Here is a 19990-nt window from a genome sequence, read left to right on the forward strand (position 1 = left end):
TGGCCAAAGAAATCCGGCCCGCGAGTCAAAGCAGCGCCGCGTTTACATTTTGACTACATCATGCACGGTCCTAAAAGCCATCCAAGGGCCGCTGGAGCCTTGGCGGTGCGTTACATGGGTCGGATTTGTTTGACCGCAACTGCAGTTGATGTGAACAGTGATGAACTCGGACCGTCTGTGAACTGAGAATGAGATCTGCTGCTGTACAGTGAAGTCATGAGACTGCAAGTGCATGGCTGTGGCAACGATCTAGCTACACGCATACTCGCTACCTTGGTTATCCAGGCGGTCCAGGACCAAGCACTGCCCGTAACTTTGAAATGTCCATAACTCCGAATCACATACGTTTAGATGGGGAAATGCTATAGATATGACATACATGTACTTCTGAAGTGTGACGTCACTATTTCAACTAAAAGTGACAAAGGAGTAGTAATATTTCCACTGAAACTCGCCCAAAGGGTGCCCGAGATACCAAAGTGCCCGGAACTTCAGGGTCCGGATATCCGAGGTATGAGTGTACAGTACAGCTTTAATAGCGAGAGTCGAGTACCTAACGAGAGTACAATGGTGGTAACTCTTGGCAATAGGAACCGGCGAGACTCCTATTGAAAGTTTTGAAGCTGCATTTCCGTCAGGGCTGTGCACGGACAGGATATCACTTGGACAAGAAACGAGACGTGTACACCCATGTCCGTAACGAGAGATCGCGGCCTAGAGCAACAGTACGCTCGTGCGACAAGAGAACACAGAACGAACAGGAACTATAAATACAAGTAACAGCGGTTGAGTGGAGGTCTATAACCCCAATAGCACATCAAAGCAGTAAAACCTGATGCGAGAAGATATAACAGAACGTTATTATAAGAAACGACAGCATTAATACTATAGATTGTTGGTATCATAGAAACGAAATGCTCTTCTGTACTGCTCTTGAGAAACGGGCAGAAAGCAGAAACAAAACTAAGAGAGCGAAGAAGGGAGCTGTTGCTAGATTGAGCTCAGTGTTACAGGCCAGGCAACATCGTACTGAGCTGTGTATACTGAGGAAAAAAACTGCGAAAGTATTAATTAACTAGTAGTATGCGACATGAGATATAGCGTGCCTAAATTTACTAATTTGTAAAAGACAAAGAGCATCGTATTTTCAAGAGCGTGGCAGTTCAAGTATTGGGCGGGGGCTCAGGTATTCCGTATGAAGCATGAGGACAGGTAGCTGCAAAAAGCACAGCTGGTGAGAAAGTATCACTGCCGAAGTATTATGATGAGGAGGATGGGAGACAAACAGTTGCATACACAGTCCCACCCCACCTAGACACATGCTTACAGAAAGATTCACAGGGGTAAAAAACACACTCTTTACCGAGCACAAGGGTTAGAAGAGCTGCGGTGGTGTACAGTACATTCTAGCAGTATTAGGCTCTACAATATGGTGAGCCAAGCAACTGCACACCAGCATGGTTAACAAGGCTCAGCAGCAAGGCTGTTGCTGTAAAGACACAGCAGCCACACTAGTCCAGCAGATCATCTAGGGTTCTATCCAGCTGGTCCAGGACTGCAAATGCATCCTCAAAGTCACAATCAGCCTCACTGGCGACACCCACAGTGGTTGGACCATTGGACATGGGAGTACCAGCCTCCAATGCAGTAGTAAGCACAGTGGCAACAGCGGGTAGACTGCTAATCGACGCACTATCTAAACTGGCGTCCTGGCAGAAGATATCCAGCTGCTCGTTCAAACTATCCAGAGCCAGTGTTGCCTCCGTGAGAAGAATAGCCCTGGCAGACTGTGATGGTTCAACTGAATGGCCAGATGGGATAGTGTCAAGCGGAGCAGTATCAGTCCCATGTGCATCCGCTACGATATCGTCATGCAATTGCACTGATGATGTAATGGATTTCGGTGACTTGGGCGGAAGATCAACACACGCGCGGCCTGCGTCTCTCACGTTCTCTGCGTCTAAGCTGAGACGTTGCTGGTGCATATGTTGTTGCTGTTGTTGTAACGACGGCGATGCCGCTGGATCGTCTTCATCAATGGGGAAGTGGAAGGCATTGCCCTTGTCAGCACTACTTCTCCTGTCCTGCCATTGATGGCGGCCGGCAAGACTGTTGAAGCCATTCCTGGTCTCGTCCAGCTCCGACAAAGAACCAGCATGGAAGGCATCGTCAGTACCGGTACTCAGAAGTCTAGAATGATTGCTGAACATTTGGCCTGATGATGACTCTGTGTTCAAGTCTGGAGCAGCTGGTGCTGAGTCACATCGGGTGTTGCTGCCAAAGAACACCCGGCCGCTAGTTTCCTGTGCTTGTGCTGACTTGGGTGCGATGATAATGTCATCATCCTTGACTTTGACTAACGTCAACATACTCTGAGTGGGAGCAGTTTGCGACGCCACACAGGGCGTGGACTGGCAAGAACCAACTGTTGGACTCAGGTTGTCGTAAGTGTTTGGAATGGACTTTGGAGGATTATCTACAGACCGGGTGCGAGCCGTCCTGTCTTTTTGAGGACTGCTATTCTCACTTGTCTGGCTCTGATGGCGGTAGAATGGTGTTTCCTCCCAATCACCCATTACATATTCAGCATCTTCACTGGGCTCTGCTGGTGGGTCGTCTTGCTCCTTGGGGCTGCTATCTGACGATGACTTTGGCTCCGACCACTGTTCTGCTACTGTCTGCTTTCGTACCACCACTGATACACCGCCTGTCTTCTGAGGAACAGCTAGGTCCTCTAGCACAGTCGATGGCATTCTCTCATGGCGCGGGCCCTGCGGAGACATGACGGCCGTACGTGACTTGATCAGGCACAGCCAGGCGCACAGAACCAGGCAGAGCAACAGGAAGAACGCCGAGCCGCAGACCAGCACCACCGAGTACGCATTGGATAGGTCAAACTGACTGCTCTTATCTGCAAACACACACACACACACACACACACACACACGACAATGCTTTATTCATGCCAGAGATGAATTATTTCAGGACAATGAGGCAGTTGCAATGGGCTGCCGAGCAGCATGCCAAATCGACCCAAGACACGTGCGAGTACCAGAATAGATATCACACATGCCTTAGTGGATTAAAATAATCTTCACCTGACATTTCATTGACAGTACATGACATGGGGATGTTCTGCTGGCATACAGCGGACATTGAAAGGCACGGAACAAAAGATCCCGCCATTGCGCCTGAGCCGACTCAAACAAAAGCCCTACCATTGGGGAAGCAGTTCTCAAGCTTGCGTGCATTGTCATTCATGCTGCCTCTAATCCCGTCAGGACCCTACAGCAACAACTCTGTGCCATGGGGGTGTTCAGACCAATAGAGCATAATTATGCCAAATAACGTGCAACTAGACCTGGGACGGCATTGTACACCAGTTGCATACCAATCACAGTCGACTGCGGATAACGACAGAATTTTCATGCCCAGGGCAAAGTCCCATCCAACTGTAACACATCTAATGGGACTTCGGGTATAACGACACTTCGCGAATAAGGACACTTTTCTGAAGCCCCGCCGAGTGTAATAATAAGCGAAGTTGACTATATATGTGTACAGGATATGCCCTGAGCTGCTCTGCAATGCCCTCACAAGTCTAGTTGCACGTTATTTGGCATATCATCTATTAAGACACAGGGAGACACAGCAGAGGAACAAAGAGTACACGATTGCGCTGTACTTTCTCCATGCTGCATTCTGGATAGCCTCAGGCAAAGAACTAGCACATTGTTTTCCTGGGCCGTTGGTACCCCATGGCCTATCGGCAAGTTTACAGCAGTGGATGTTGTCTTGGAGGACCAGGAGTATCTGCGTTGTAAGGGGTGAAAATGAGCAGTGACTTCGTCAGAGACGGAGCAAACTAAGGGGTACATGACATAGATGTACCTGGCTGCAGTGACCTGCCAGATGTACCTGGCTGCAGTGACCTACCACAAGCAATGCTACACTACCAGGTAGCCTTCCACTTTTATCAAGTTGTCTTCTCCACGTGAATGGCTGTTTTCTGACCAGAAATTAGCAAACGTCATTGTCTCTATACACGCATGAACATGGCGTCCACAGCGAAGCTAACGTGTACAACTTACCCTGTGCAGTGGATGCTGGCCGCTGACAGAAAAATGAATGTCTTTCTGAGCACGCACTGACGATCCAGTTTGGCTCGGTCAGCGCATAGCTAGTGTTCAGCACAGTGCAATGGTTGCTGGGCCGCTGACTGGTCACATAGTTGCTAAGCAACAGCGCCGTGTCACCTTCCCATATGGAGCGAGAGTTCATGGTCTTCAGGCCCAGCCAGATGGTTCTACCGGTGGAAAGGCGGTGTAAGCAGGACTGCTGCACGCCAGTGGGTACTATGGCCAGTGACCAGCTGCCCTCACGAGTCAAGCAATCTTGACGTGCTGACAAGTACGTTGATGTGGAGTTGGATAACGCATATAGCGAGCCATCACATTCTAAACAATGAGTGAACACGCGCACAAGCACACCGGCATGTAACGTTACAGGCACACACATACACACACACGCGTGCACACACACACGCGCACACACACACACACGCGCACACACACACAGACACACACACCATCATCATCATGTCTCATCCATACTACACTTCGAACACGGGCGCAGGAAGGCAGTGCTGTGGGTGACAATTCACAAGACATTTCATCTACTAACACCTCACATCGCAACCTGGTTTGAATGTTAAAACTATCTTCTTCGGCAAACTAAAACTTGGTTCGGTGTGAGCCATCACTGTACAGAAAACATGCCACGTTTTAGTTGATGGAAGAAGTACAGTGTTGCTGTGTTGCTGTGTTCTGATATTTCAATTTCGCTCAGGACATAGGCAGTACACTCACACCTTGTTTATCCGGGCGGTCCGGGACCCAACACTGCCCGTTACTTTGAAATATCCGTAACTCCGAATCACATACATTTTGACGGGGAAAGGCCAGAGATATGGCACATGACGTCACTTTGTCCACAAAAGTGACAAAAGAGAACTAATATTTCCACTGAAACTCGCCCAAAGTTTGCCTGGTAGACCGAAGTGCCCGTAAATTCGGGGTCCGGATAACCGACTTATGAGTGTCCTGCCTTCTCACCGGAGAGACGATTCTCCGATTCCTACTAAAAACGAAATGTGTGTGTTTAGGTAGCTGGGTCTGCAGTGGTACCACCTCACTGGAGCACAGCAGTCAAAGCATTGCTATCAGGGGTGAAATGGTTCCATGTTTTTCATGTTCGGGTACCCTGATGCCAGCATTGTTTCCCACGATTCGGGTATCGGTTCCATGCACTCTTTTCTCCACACCGACAAAATGCGCTCGCGACAATTATTTTTTAGAAAAAAAACATTTTTACGAGCAAGAACAAGACATCGGAGAGTCCAAGTGCGAAGAAGATCATGACCAGAGAACTCTTTGGAAGAGCGGGGATCGTAAGGTAAGCTATTTTAAATCTTGAGTAGACTTGACGTGTACATGTATTTGTACAAGAACGAGATTTTTCGAGTTTTGGTTCGAAATTCGACGGAACGGGTGCCCGAGTCTTTTCAGCTGGCGGTTCCAAAGCCGGTTCCTAACCCGAACCGTTTCACCTCTAATTGCTATCCTATATTAGCGCCACGCTGCCACTAAACATGGATGCCATTCTCCGGTCCAAATGTGCACCAAAACAGAAGATCACGGACCTACTGCACATGAGCGCAGGACCTTGTGATTTCCGGTCTCAAGCTTACCTGTCACTTCTGGTAAGGATGCAGGTTGAGCAGGGCACACTAGACAGATGAGAGAGATCAGCAGACAGGCTGCCGTGACCTACGAAACAAAACAAAAAAGCGGCAAAAGAGCGCATCTATGGTCAACAAAGAGAAGAAAGATGCAGTTGTCAGCTGGAAGTTGACACTTGCCATAAGAGTACCGCACCACACAGTGTGCAGCACCAGGTCCTGCAACTCTGTGTACATAGTAGAGAGGTTCCGCATAACGTAATTACGTTAGTAAAAAACGTAGTCGATCTACGGAAAGTCTTACGTAAACTTCATGCACATCTGGGTTCCGCCATATGGAGTTTTCAAATCACGTAGCTGCCCTTGGCAACTCTGAACGCGGCAGTGTACGACCAGATCGACCTGGGGAGAGAGTCATAAATTTGTACCCCAATCCACTTACGGACCAGCTACGTTATCAGAGCCCTATCTACGTACTCTCCGTAGACAACTTTCCGTAAGTGGAGTGCAAACTCGCGAATTCACGGGTTTTTTCCGCCCACTAACGTAAAGTTGCTCAACTTTACGTAGTGCGGAACCTCTCTAATACTGTACATGTGGTGCATACAACTTGTATCAGTCCATCGTATACGCGTAGTACATGTACTCGTACTCATCACGTAAATGTGTAAACGCTCTGTGTTGAGAGGTGTAGGACAAGAGTGCTCTCAAATATGGATGGCTACTGGATTCTACTCATGTGTACAGTAGAATCCTGTAGCAAAGGTCGTTTCCAAAGGTCAGCCTGGGACGTTCTTACTTTTCAACAATCTGGCTTTTACGTTCTCAATAGACGCATGTTGTTCTGGATTGGATATGCACATTATCAACGCACATATGTACATGCAAAGTTGTATACCCTATTCCAATAGAGCATACCGCAATTGATAAACTTTTTTGACTTTGTTTTTACTTCGCAAAATCCAAACTTAGGCTGACGTTCTTAGTATTTCAGGCCGAGGGTTCTGGGGCTTCATGTTCTTCAGAGCGCGACTCTACTGTACCTGATAGGCTGTGGCTCGTCGACCTGCTCGTATGCATACGGCTTTGTTGCACGAGTTCTGTACAACCCATTATGCATGTACAGTGCTGCTCAATGCAACACGATCACGTGAGTCAAGCGTGTGCCCTGTACTAGCCCAGTGTTGACAGGCCCAGGGCTGCACAGCGCTCGGCGTCACATTGACTTGCGTGATGGGATTTCATCGAGCAGCACTGTACGCTGTGCTTACATTAAACACTATGCATCAATCCTAGGCTATACGACTCGTAATTATGACCTGGCTGAGGGAAATACAAGAAAGTACAGTGGAACCTATTTGGTGGTCGCCTTATCCGAGTGGTCACCTAACCTTAAAGGGTTAGGTGACCACTCGGATAAGGCGAGCACTACAACTACTTCGAGTAGGACCAAGGGATTTTACATTTCCAATCAAACGACCCAGGATAAGGTGACCGCCTGTACATGGGGACCACGTTGGGAAGATCCCTTGAGCGGTCACCTTACACAGGTACAGGTTTCATTGTGTATGGTGTGCAGCCCCGAAATGCGGCCCGCACTGCACAGGCATTGCATGCAATGTCAAGGCACAATTCGTTACACCTTGTAACGAAGAGAGTCAAATTCATCTGGCTCAGTCGCATCTAATCCAACGCTCACTAATCCGAGTTCCTCGATTATCCGACACCAATGGCAATACAAATACGATGTACAAACAAGTGAAATCATCCAGGTGAATTCACTTTTCCAGACATGGCGCCCAGCAAGGTCTTGAACTCTGCACAATGTCACGTGTGCACAAAAGCAAATCAGGACAGCTCTAGTACTGTACATGACTGCACTTCTCTGGACCAGAGCGACAAGAGCTCAGGAGGTTTTCAGAAGTCCAACTCTCCCCATGGATATCGTGTATAGCATAATTATTGTATTGATATGGGCAAGAGTACATAACCTGGTAACCTGGGGGTTATATACTTTTGCCATGAGCAATACTCGTACACCGGAGTATGATTTTATACGCTACATACAAGCTATCGTTCAACAGTCACAAGTCATATGTATGATTGTACAAGTATAATGCAGTGAGAGTGCAGTGACTGCAGTCAATACCTTGCAGGGCGTGTCATGACGCTGCTCTCCACCACCGTCCCAACGTCTGCCCGAGAAGAGAAGGGCCATCTCCATCGTTCGGCATGGGACTGCCTCAAACCACTTCCACTAATGGTTATGCTTGTCCACATGAAAGCCACAGGCGGCCACAAAGCCAGGAGGAGCGCCCAAGCGCCCTCGGCCTCGGTAACTTATAAGCAGCACACCATGCAAGCAAGGTATGATACTTCCTTGACCGACACAACACAACTGGAAAATTGATCCAGGGGAACCACGATGGAACAGTACTCCGGGTAAAAACACCAATAAGCAGCAGCAAACGGGAAGAGATCACGCCGGTACTGGAAAACAGGTCCGTAGGTCCGTTTCGACAGGTCAGTCCAATCTTTACTAAAAGCGACGGAAGTGTTGCTTGAATCAAACCACTGAATTCCTCCAGAAGTCAACAAAATAGAATTTCTCATGCACAGTCAACTGGCAAGACTATGTTGGCTCAAATTTAGTTTGGCCGCTGCTGTCCAGGGTCAAGTGTTCCGCACTGACTGGCTCCTCACTACTTTCTAATCCACAACCTACTTGCACGAATGAACCCAGTCCGCCTTGGTCAGAATAATCAACAAACCTAACCTGTCCGCATAGCCAAAAGCGACTTGCCTGGTGCAGCCCAGTGCCCGAGTACCGCTTGTCCAAAACTGGCACTCTCTTTTTGGTGGATATGGTGAAAAGAACTGTACGCGGCCTGCGTGGTTGACTTCCTTGCCACATGTTCAGGCCGGAAAAGTCCCATCAGTGGGAGTTAGAACTTCGGCCAGGTTTTACACGATTAGGACAGCTATACCGTGGCAAAATGTATGGAGAAGCAAGTCCAAAATCCAGACGTTTCGAATTCAAAGTCCATTTTGTAGGTAGGACTGGGGATTTTTTTTGATGTTGCGGTTGTGTGAGTGACAGAGTCGTACAAACCCGGGTTTGGTATGGGTTTAAACGTTTGTACGATCGTGTGTAGGTTTGTACGACTCTGGCAGGTGCACATCAAAGTTCAACCCCAGACCAGACAATAGTGACTGAGGCTGCGTTTACACGACAACGCACGGCCAGTTTTCCGTTTTCAGTCCCGCATTTCTTTTTTCGTTTTCGTACGTTTACACGATCAAAGCCGATCCGAGGTGGTCTCCGTTTGTACCGTTTTCAAGCGTCTACACGAGAGCAAAGGATCCGCCAAAGTTCGTCATGTGCCAAGTGTTGCCGTGGAAGCACCAATCACACTCAAGTAATGGTTGAAAACAGGCACATGTGACAACCCACATCACATGACGAAAATTGTAAAAACAATTTTTTGGATTGTCGGATCCGTGTAAACGGCCGAAAACGAAACAAACGTGACGGAAAACGAGGCCAGCACACCGTTTCGACTGTTTACACACCCAAATTTATCCGGCAGAACATTTCCGTTTTCAAATTCTTCCACCTTGGCCAGCGTTTTGGTTTTCTTCCGTTTTGGTGTACAACTTTTACGTTTTGCTCCGCGTACCGTGTAAATGAACCATGGATCCGAAAGGATTTCGTTGCGTTTTCGCCCCCAGCGTTGTCGTGTAAACGCAGCCTGAGGCTGTGTTTACATGAGGCGTTTCAACCCGGGTTGAGTTCGACCCGGGTCAGATTTCAACCCCCCATGTGCACAAAGTGAATGGCGCGTTTACATGACGCATTGCGCTTGACCCGGGTTGAAATTTCGCCCCGGGTTGATTTCAACCCTCCCCCCAAGGGGAGGGTTGAAACCAACCCGGGTCAAGAAAATCGTACAAACGTACTTCTGTGCGTATCTCGCGCCAGGTTTGAACAGCACTGCACATGCAAATTTCGCGCGAACGGATTCACGTGACCATAGAGGACTGTAGAAGTGGACTTTTGGCGGCATATCAGTATTTGACCCGGGTCAACTGTCTTCATGTAAACGCTCACCTCTTTTGTCTATCGTACAGACTTTCAACCCGGGCTGAACTCGACCCGGGTTGAAATTTCTCATGTAAACACAGCCTGAGAAAACCCGGAATGCACTGAAAATCGCGAATGAGTCTATGAATATTTAATATCAAGATTACACGTATGTTGATGCACTCTTGATATTATCAAGTGTACAAAAAAAAAAGGTTTATGTACTCTTGATATTATGCACCCACGTGGCCACGGACAAGCAGGGCCACCTGTGCATGAAAACGTGCCACATTCATCACTCTCAGCTCAGGCCATTGGTAATAGCCTCTATGAACTCTTGCCAATAGTTGCAGCCAATAGTAGATCTACTCACCAGCTTGGACAAGTCGCATGGAGCAATAAAACATCAGTAAATGTTTTACTACCCCACCTACCAGCCCCTTTCTCGTCTTTCCGATGATTTGGCCACATAAACATACAATGTATGCAGCCCGCGCAACAAAGTTTTCATGATCCAGAGACTCATCGCTATCAAACCCTGGGTATACTTGCGGCCATTGAGACACGCAAATGTACCAATCCACACCCCCCCCCCCCCCCCCCCCCCCACACACACACACACCCACACCCACACACACCCACACACACTCACACATACATACAGACACACACACACACATCAAACGTAGCTACATGACAGTGTACGACGTCAAGTACCCATCAGTGATGACCACAATTCACAATGAAAAGAAATTTAGAAGTTCTGAGAATAAGAACAAATAATGAGTGTGAGAAGTGGTCTGTAGCTATTGCCATTGACATAGAGCTCAAGATAGAGTTTGCACTGCTTTGCAACGATGGTAAAAACATACTGTGGCTGATACTGTGGTGTGCGGTGGGGTGGTATGCAGGAGTAGCAGGAGTAGTAGCAGTAACCGGGCAATAATGAACACCACTGCTGGAGCATTGTTCAGTAGGCCATTACTGACCCGCACACGACTCGCTGCTGGACACTCAAACGAAACTGGAGCAACAGTGGCCAAGAGGCACGTGCCACCAGCACGAATCAAAGCCGGTGCATGCACACTATGTCAGACACACACACGCACACACACACACACGCATCACTTGCTTGACGGCTCCGTGCCATGTATCCACATTAGCACTACTATACCGCTGGTCGACCCTGCTGTTGGCCAATGCACACACTGCGAGTGAGCTGAATGAGAGCTATCGCCTTTCTCAACTGCGCTGCTGGTCGCGACGCTTGGATACATGCCAATTGTACACCCTAGCCATGTCTAGTGGAAGAGTAGAACGCAAGTCAAGGCAAGTAACAATTGCCAGCATGGAGACTAATGCGTGCTAGTCAAAACCCCTAAAAACACATATGCATCATTTGCCAATACCCCCAAGTTTAAACTGACGCAAAGATACATCACTATAACACATCTACATGTCCATCCAAGTCCAATGGATCTTGACAATCCGCACTTTCTCGCTAAAGTATCCGGCATCTAATGTCCATTCAAAGTCAAATGACAGGGAATGAACAAGCAGGGTCCTCAAAAAGTACTTTATGGATCTGATCCAAAGAGACTGAAAGGCATGCTATATCCAAGCATTCCAAGGTACTCTACACTAAATGATCACTGCATAGTAAATAATTTTAATTCTAAAATATTCTCACAGGGAGAAGAAAGAAAGTATGACGCTCAGGGCTGCCACTTGCTCCGATTTTTCGGAAATCTTTGATCGCCTGTCGGACAAACCGACCGATTTTGTTCCCAAAGAGGGACAACCGATTATTTTATTTTGAGTGCTTTTTAGTCCAGTTGGCCATTCGGCGCTTCCAGGTCGCGTTTGTCCGGTCATTAGAGAGGTTAAGATGCACGTCATTTCCGACGTGACGCGAAAGTTCAGCTCGCGTTATTTGGCTCGCACGTGGAAAATCAACGCGAGTGACCTGCAGCTCACGTCGAAACTTGGAGTTTTACGCCAAATTTGACGTGAAATTGCGCGTCACGTCGGAAATAACGTGCATCTTAACCTCTCTATTGTACATGTACATGTACATGTAGCTGTGAAATGCACGCGTGCTTGCATGTGTGTGGACAGTTAAAAAAGTGTTCTGGGGCCCCAACAGCAAGCCTTTTTCCAAAAAAATTCAACGGCGGACACCCCGGACCCCCGTCAGATTTTTCTCCCTCCAAGTGTGGCAGCCCTGGAAGCTGTGTGTAAGTTTGAACTTTGAACACCTGCCGGGAAAGGCTGTTTGCGACACCTAATAGGTGAGTCAGTCAAGGACACAGCACATGATTCATAAACACCTACAGACAAGACAAGGCGAGACCAAAAAATAGAGATTCCCGGGCCCTCCTGCACCAAAATCAAGCCAAAGCTTTTTTTTTTTTTTGAACAGTTCATACATGTACAGTACTGATCGTGTGAGTAGATCTGTGACGTGGAGTCACACAAACCTGAGTTTGTACGACTCCCTGATGTACAGATCAGGGCCATCGTTGGCCGAAATATAGAAAAATTGAACGGGTAAACCGCGTACCTGTTGTCTGTAAAATATTGAATACAAATTACCGGAAAATGCTGTAAAAAAGGTCAACACGGCATGCACACATGTAGCAAGAGTACATAACCCCCCAGAGTGTGCAACGCCTGATCCAGCTCTGCATAGGGTCTTGGTCGAGCGGAATCGGATCTTTGCGTCATAATACCGTACACATCTGAGGGGAACCCGGGGAGTCCAATGGTGCCCTGCCTCGAGACCGGCCTTGCGCTGGTGTAAAGTGTACGCATGACATCAGAAGATCCGATTCCGCTCGACCAAGACCCTACACAGAGCTGGATCGGCGTTGCACACTCTGGGGGGTTATGTACTCTTGCATGTAGTCATGATCATGTACAGTTGTGGCAAGTGAAATCCGACACTTGCCATAGGGGACAGCGCCACAAATGGACATCAGTGATGTAATGCACTGCACCTAATTTGTACTATAGAGCCGTATGCATCCCAAACTGATCGAAAGGTCACAGCGTAGATACACACAGTTCACAAATATGGTACACATAAGGAGTATTGGTATCCAATCCCCATTCATTTTTGCCAGCACCTTTTGAACCTTGACTGTGATGAGTACGAGTTTTGTTATCAGACAGATAAAGTTGTATGTAACACATGTACTGTACGTATGCAGGGCTGCAGGGGCTGCAGACTGCATGGTGCAGTCCCTTATGCCAAGCGTTGGATTTCACTTGCCACAACTGTACATACATGGGAAAAAAATGAAAAATAAAATTCGCCAGCCCGCACCAATTTCACATGGGTCCTGCCGGGGAATCTCGATTTTATTTTGGTCTCGCCCAAGTGCAGAAAATAGTACACAAAGTAGCAAACACATGATCCCCTGCACAGTAGTAGTACTGTACTGAATACACAAGGCACAGCACACTGTGCTACACACCACTGCAGCAGCAGAAGCAGCAAGAAGAGAAGGAGGAGGATACTGACTTCCGTCGTCGTACACTGGTCGCGGAGGAAGCCCAAGTCTTCCTTGACCTGCGCTAGGTTCTTCTGTGCTGTGGCTAGGTTCCTGGCTAGCAGAGCCTGGGCATCCTCTAGCGAGTACTCAACCATAGTGTTAGCCTATGGATCACACACACACACACACACACACACACACACACACACACACACACACACACACACACACACACACACACACACACACACACACACACACACACACACACACACACACACACACACACACACACACACACACACACACACACACACACACACACACACACACACACACACACACACACACACACACACACACACACACACACACACACACACACACACACACACACACACACACACACACACACACACACACACACACACACACACACACACACACACACACACACACACACACACACACACACACACACACACACACACACACACACACACACACACACACACACACACACACACACACACACACACACACACACACACACACACACACACACACACACACACACACACACACACACACACACACACACACACACACACACACACACACACACACACACACACACACACACACACACACACACACACACACAGCACACACACACACACAGCACAACAGCCAACAACAAGCCAAGAAGCATAAGGTCAAAGCCAGCATATCATACTTACTTGATTGCAATCGGGGGGAACATCATTATACTATTACTACCGTAAAGTACCGTTCATCCACCCCTGCTCTAATTTCCGTCCCCTGTCGAATTGCTGCTCGTGAAGCAACGTCGGCGTATACAACGAAATACGATGTTGAACCGACGCATATACCGCTGTACACGATACGTGCCTGTGAAGGATGAAAATGTCCACAATGCAGCATGCCAAGTCTGATCTTCCGCTTTGTTGTACATCGTACTGCACTTGAACGACTTGATCTAATTCCTGACCTCTGCTGAAAAACCAGCTGGGAAGCGACATAGTGTGTGTATGTGGGGGGGGGGGGGGGGGGGGGATCAACGGTACTTTACGGTAATAGCAACATAAATATAAACAAGCTTGCTCCAAATAAATAGATGTTTACAGTACATTGCACTTACACCAAGCCAAACTCCGACAGTTTTCGTTGGCAATACTTCAGCCTTGGCGTAGACTTGGTCTGACAGCATGAATCTAGTCTCCATGGGAGTGGTGTCATCCTGAGCACATACATCCACATCAAGTACAAATACACGCACACATACTTTGAGCGAGTTGTGGCAGCACGAGCGAGTAACAACAAATTTAGTTTTCTTCCTATATACATATACATGTGTGTAAGTGTGTACACACTTACACACATGTATACACACTTACACACATGTGTACACACTTACACACATGTATACACACTTACACACATGTGTACACACTTACACACATGTGTACACACTTACACACAAACACAGACACATGACATGAACGGCACACACATGACATGAACGTCACGTGCAATATTGATGGAAAAGAAAGCGGGAGTGCTTCAAGCTGAGTCATGATGACCAGGAACAACATCTACATGACTGCAGTTATGGAGGATCAACAAACAACCAGCAGGCGTCCGGCCATATCAGATGCACAGCATAGCATGGAGTGAAACCACGCACACACACACACACACACACACACACACACACACACACACACACACACACACACACACACGCACACATACCGTAATGTCGCGTATAAAAGCAGGTGCTTACGGCCGTATAAGCCGGGTTTCGAACCATGCTTCTATTCAAGTTATGCTTCTACGTCAACATCATCAGTCTACACTGTGCAGTGCATACTGCCACGCACGCACTTGCACGTGTACCTTGCAGAGAGCGGCTTCTATTCAAATCGTGCTTCTGTGTCACGACGGGCTTAGAATAATCGGCTTCTATACAAGTCATGCTTCTATACAAGTCATGTTTGTATACAAGTCATGCTTCTCACGGCTGTTTTTTTCGCGAAATTTGGACATTTAACAAGATGGCAGCCAAAAGTCTCGATTGGGCTGGATCGGCAAGGAAATTTGAATTTTCAAATTCTCAGCAGCCGATTTTCGCTCGATTTAGAAAGCTACCAGGCCAGGTTAACCCGGAAAACGGGTATTCCGTGTTCCTCTTGAAACTAGCTTTCTGCTGGTACCTCACATGGCCAACTTCCTCGCAGGAACAGTTTGTTCCGCGTTGCACAAGTCAAGCCTTCTTTCTCGCTCGTTTCTTGATTCATCGTTGACATGCCTGCCTCAAGAAGCCCTTTCAGAAGTTTTCCCAGTCTAGCTTTCAGTTTTCCCAGGTAGGGGACTATCTTTTGGCTATCTTCACCAAGTTTTATCACGTCCTGTGCACAAACTTCAGGTCCCGTGCGTGCGATGCTGAGCTACCTTTTCATGCGATTTAGGGGACAGATGGCATGGTGCTGGAGTCGATGTTGAGTCCAGGAGGCCGAGGCCTGGTGGAAACTGCCCAGTAGACATGTGGGGTATTGCTGAAAAAGGCAGCAAGCACACAGATAGCCCCGAAATTGTGATGTAGATCCAATTGTGCGTTTGTTCGAGTGCATATCGGCAAATTTGAAAGTTGCACCCGTGATCCCGACGAGAAGCTGAAAATCAGTGCGTGCGTCAATATCCAGACTACCGGGGATAGCTTGGAGAGGTTCGAAAAGGTCAGGATGCTGGTTGACCATGGCAGGAGTTCCTTTTACCTTCCTTCTCTCTCAAATTGTCTGGATATTGAGTATCTCGCTCGAGCGCTTTCAAATAATAAATCCTGGTTTGACTTGCGAAATCGTGGAACCACACGGAGAGTGACATGAGTTTCATCCCAAAACGCAAACTCCCATCGTATTCATGAGGTTTGTACCGCGTTACGTAAATCGCACCGAACGACTCCATATTGTTAGATGTCCATGCGCGAACAGCCGTGTTCTATACAAGTCATGCTTTTATTCGTGACACTACAGTATAGGTACATTATCCACACATGCACATACAAACATGCACGTATACATGCATATACAAACATGCACGTACACATGCATATACGCATGTACCCTTGTTGTACACATAATTATACACCTGGCTGTACACACGAGAATAGCTTACCGATTTCTTTTGCAAGTGTTGCAGCAGCTCCAGAGACGTGGAAATCTCGGGGATTTGTGCCTTTAACCTAAAACACACACACAGTCACACAGTCACACAGCCACACACACACACAGATGAGCAATGACAGGACGAATTCTTCTCAACCAAAATGGGCGGTGCAGAAGGACACTAGCATGAGATACAATCAGTGGATATCATTCCAGAGAAGATTCTAGAATCCAGTGCATTTCTATTGTCAACATCAGATAATATCGATGCAGCAGCGTGGAATTGCCAATAGTGCACTCCAAGAGAATAGTTTCACGTATTTTGTCATATGACTGCTGCATTTGGTGGACAAGTACAAGTATGCACGGCAGGTGGATAAGTACTGTAAAACATGCCATTTTCGGTGTAACTTTAATTTTGGTAAAGAGACCAGGCACCTGAATTTAAATTACACCTAAAAAGGCACTACATGTAGAGTATGCACTGTATGTGAAGGGAACGCTGGTCACCTAATTCTATATTACACCTGAAACCTGGCAGGTCTCTGGCACCGAAATTTTAATGCACCTAAAATTACATGTTTTACGGTATGCATGGCAGGTGGACAGTGCAACCAACATGGCCAACAGGATGCAAACAATTGATGGGGGGGGGGGGGGGGGGGGGAGGGGGGCTTGGTACCAGGGTGTTGGGGTTAGAGTACGAGCATGGGTTGCCCATAGTGATGCGGTGCCCGTGCAATAACATGCCAGATATCCTACATGTACATGGGCATTGGCATGCATAGCTGACTAGGGGATGGTACTTGCTACCGCCACAGCAGAACACCATCGCTAACACAAGGAGAATGGACGACACCACACAGCTTGCTAAACAATCAGGCATAGGCATGCATGGCTGACTAGGGGATGGTACTTGCTACCGCCACAGCAGAACACCATCGCTAACACAAGGAGAATGAACAACACCACACAGCTTGCTAAACAATCAGGCATAGGCAATCTAACATTATACCTTCTCTTTTTCTGGGTGAGGTTGGACTGTAGGTACCGATACTTGTTCAGGTTCTCCTCAAGTCGCTTCAGAATTGTTTCCGGCGCGGGATTGTTTGCTTTCTTCATGAATGCATCCACATCCTCCTGTGAAACGCAAACAATGTCGTCAAGCAACATTCCGTTAGGAAGTGGAAAATAAATTGAAAAGAAAAGGGTTGCATGCTTGACAAAAGCCTGCAGGCATCCATCCGACAGTCGCAGAGGGCAGCCGAGTCACCTTAGACTGTACTTCACCTTAAAGCATTCGACTGGTCACATAACGTGCGGACAAGTACATGTATCATGTTTGGAGAGCCTGAAATTGTAGGCACATGCACGGTCTTGCTATTGTAAAGGGAACTAGCAGATTCCCGTAAACCTTTCCCACAATGTTATTCTCAGAATTATTTCCATCGTACTCGAAAGCTGGCCCAAACAAATGAATAGAGAGGGAGGGGGATATTTAGATGCGAGTTACGAGGATTTGTGCACCGATGTACTTCGAAGTAGCAAGATCATATACAGTCAAAAGTGCGAATACAGCGCTGACAGAGTACTGAAGAACTGCGACATTATTCAAATGACCGAGCACATACTTAGTTCCAAACATATCTCCTGTGTACAGACCAGCAGCCTTCCAATACTGGAGCTTGGAAGGTTCAAGGTAAAGAAAAACCCAAAAGAGAGTACTCCGTCAGTTTTGTGCCAAGTTAGTGCACTTTCTGACTGTATATCACCTTGTTACAGTGGTGAATAGGATCTCAGGCATTCTTCTCTCAGAATTTACCAGGGCTGAAACAATTATTGTACTGATTACTCATTTTATCGATCGGCAGTTCCTACCGATCAGCCAATTGTTACGCTGTAGATTACTCGTTAGAGATTATGCATCCATACATGCAGCGGAAAGACCCCTTGCGAAGTTTTAATCAGATTCTACCGTGAGTACAGTAAGAACGGGTGCCGAAGAACACTTAGGGTTGATTCACATAAGCCAAATCGGCGCCGGGAAGCACCAGCGGTGAGCCAGCTCCCGATCCGTACCAAATCTACTACGAACTAAGTGCAAAAGTAGTACAGAATGTGCCCAAATGCTATGACAGGTTTGCCAATTGAAGCTTGATTCTGTTTCTTCAGTAGTTCAAGGTCTTTCGGTGATGGCCACTCGGTGCTACCTTTTACTGGAGATCATGAAACTACTTCTACACCTTCTGTGACTTCATCAATGTTTGCATGCATAATTTCGACACCATTGCTTACTAGACTGCAATAAAAACTGACGTAGCATTTGGGCATAGTCTGTACTACTTTGTAGTAGATTTGGTACTCGGACCGTACGCGCAACGGATCGGGAGCTGGCTCACCGCCGGTGCTTCCCGGCGCCGATTTGGCTTATGTGAACCAACTCTTACTGCATGTTTTCCGCGTGGTGTGATCGCATCGTATGGTGCTCTCCATGAATAAGAACAAATCGACTGACATTTCAGCATTTTTAGAACAATGCTAGGCTGCGCTCTGAGCTCCTGCGTTCTTTGGCACCCGATCATACTGGACTACTAGTATGCAGCTGCCCACTCTTGGGAAAGCTTATGTACTCTTGCTAGTCTTGGTGATGTAGGTACCAGTGGTAAGGATTGTGTTCCGAGGTGTGTTTTTGAACTACTTTCACTAATACATATTTTGGTGGACCTATGTACACAATGTGTACGGAAAAGTACTCCATTTCCTAAGAAATTCTGTCATACCTTAGGAAAATGAGTACTTTCCCCACACAGACCTGAAACTGATTGCAAACAATCATAATCGAGTACATGTGATCGATAGGTAAACCAACAATCATTTCAGTCCTAAATGCTACGTATTCAGCATTGCAACCGTAGGTTCAGTATTGATCTTGATACTACCACTAGCACCAGTACATTGTGCATGACAGAAATAAACACCATGACCCACCAAAATACGCGCAGTTTTTTATACAGCTGGCGATTGGTTATTTGATCAAGCGCTTTGAGTTCAATTTACAAGTTTCAGCAATGTACATTATGCACGCTCATAAAGTACTAGTATATGTAAGCCATGAAAAGACCAGATATACCCACTAAAAAAGGTCAAAATTCACCAAAGAAACTCACAACAAACTCGGCGGCAGGTATTGTCTGCTGAGTGGCAATCTCCTGGTCTTCCATAGTGAATAGCTAAGCCTAAGGCTTTGACAGACCCACAGATGTTAAGTAGAGAGGATGAATGATCAGAAAAATTGATGGAGGTATGAGGGATTCAGCTTGCTTTCTCGATCCTGGCCAGGACCTTCTCAAGACTGGTGATTTTCGCTCGAAAAAATGATGAGGCAAAAAATAGTTGCAAGACAATACATGTACATGATGACGTAGAGAACTGTCGTTTGAAACCACAACACGTGCGCGCGGGCTTTGCTCTTGCTTTCCAA

At 47.2% G+C, this 19990-nt stretch overlaps 2 protein-coding genes across 2 annotated transcripts; both read right to left on the minus strand.

The window, feature by feature from the left end:
* Positions 1 to 979: 979 nt before the first annotated feature.
* LOC135816068 (uncharacterized) lies at positions 980 to 8585 on the minus strand. The gene is made up of 4 exons (XM_065329435.1): positions 7890 to 8585; positions 5750 to 5828; positions 4092 to 4457; positions 980 to 2911 (listed from the first exon to the last, which is right to left on the minus strand). Exons 1-4 carry the CDS (start codon positions 7962 to 7964, stop codon positions 1512 to 1514), a joined length of 1920 nt encoding a protein of 639 aa, XP_065185507.1. The 5' UTR covers positions 7965 to 8585; the 3' UTR covers positions 980 to 1511.
* Positions 8586 to 10526: 1941 nt separating this feature from the next.
* On the minus strand, positions 10527 to 19870 carry LOC135816072 (prefoldin subunit 3-like). The gene is made up of 6 exons (XM_065329440.1): positions 19677 to 19870; positions 17525 to 17649; positions 16520 to 16586; positions 14484 to 14582; positions 13347 to 13485; positions 10527 to 11125 (listed from the first exon to the last, which is right to left on the minus strand). Exons 1-6 carry the CDS (start codon positions 19728 to 19730, stop codon positions 11067 to 11069), a joined length of 543 nt encoding a protein of 180 aa, XP_065185512.1. The 5' UTR covers positions 19731 to 19870; the 3' UTR covers positions 10527 to 11066.
* Positions 19871 to 19990: the final 120 nt, after the last annotated feature.

Source organism: Sycon ciliatum, chromosome 4 (assembly GCF_964019385.1).
Source record: "Sycon ciliatum chromosome 4, ocSycCili1.1, whole genome shotgun sequence".
NCBI lineage: Eukaryota > Metazoa > Porifera > Calcarea > Leucosolenida > Sycettidae > Sycon > Sycon ciliatum.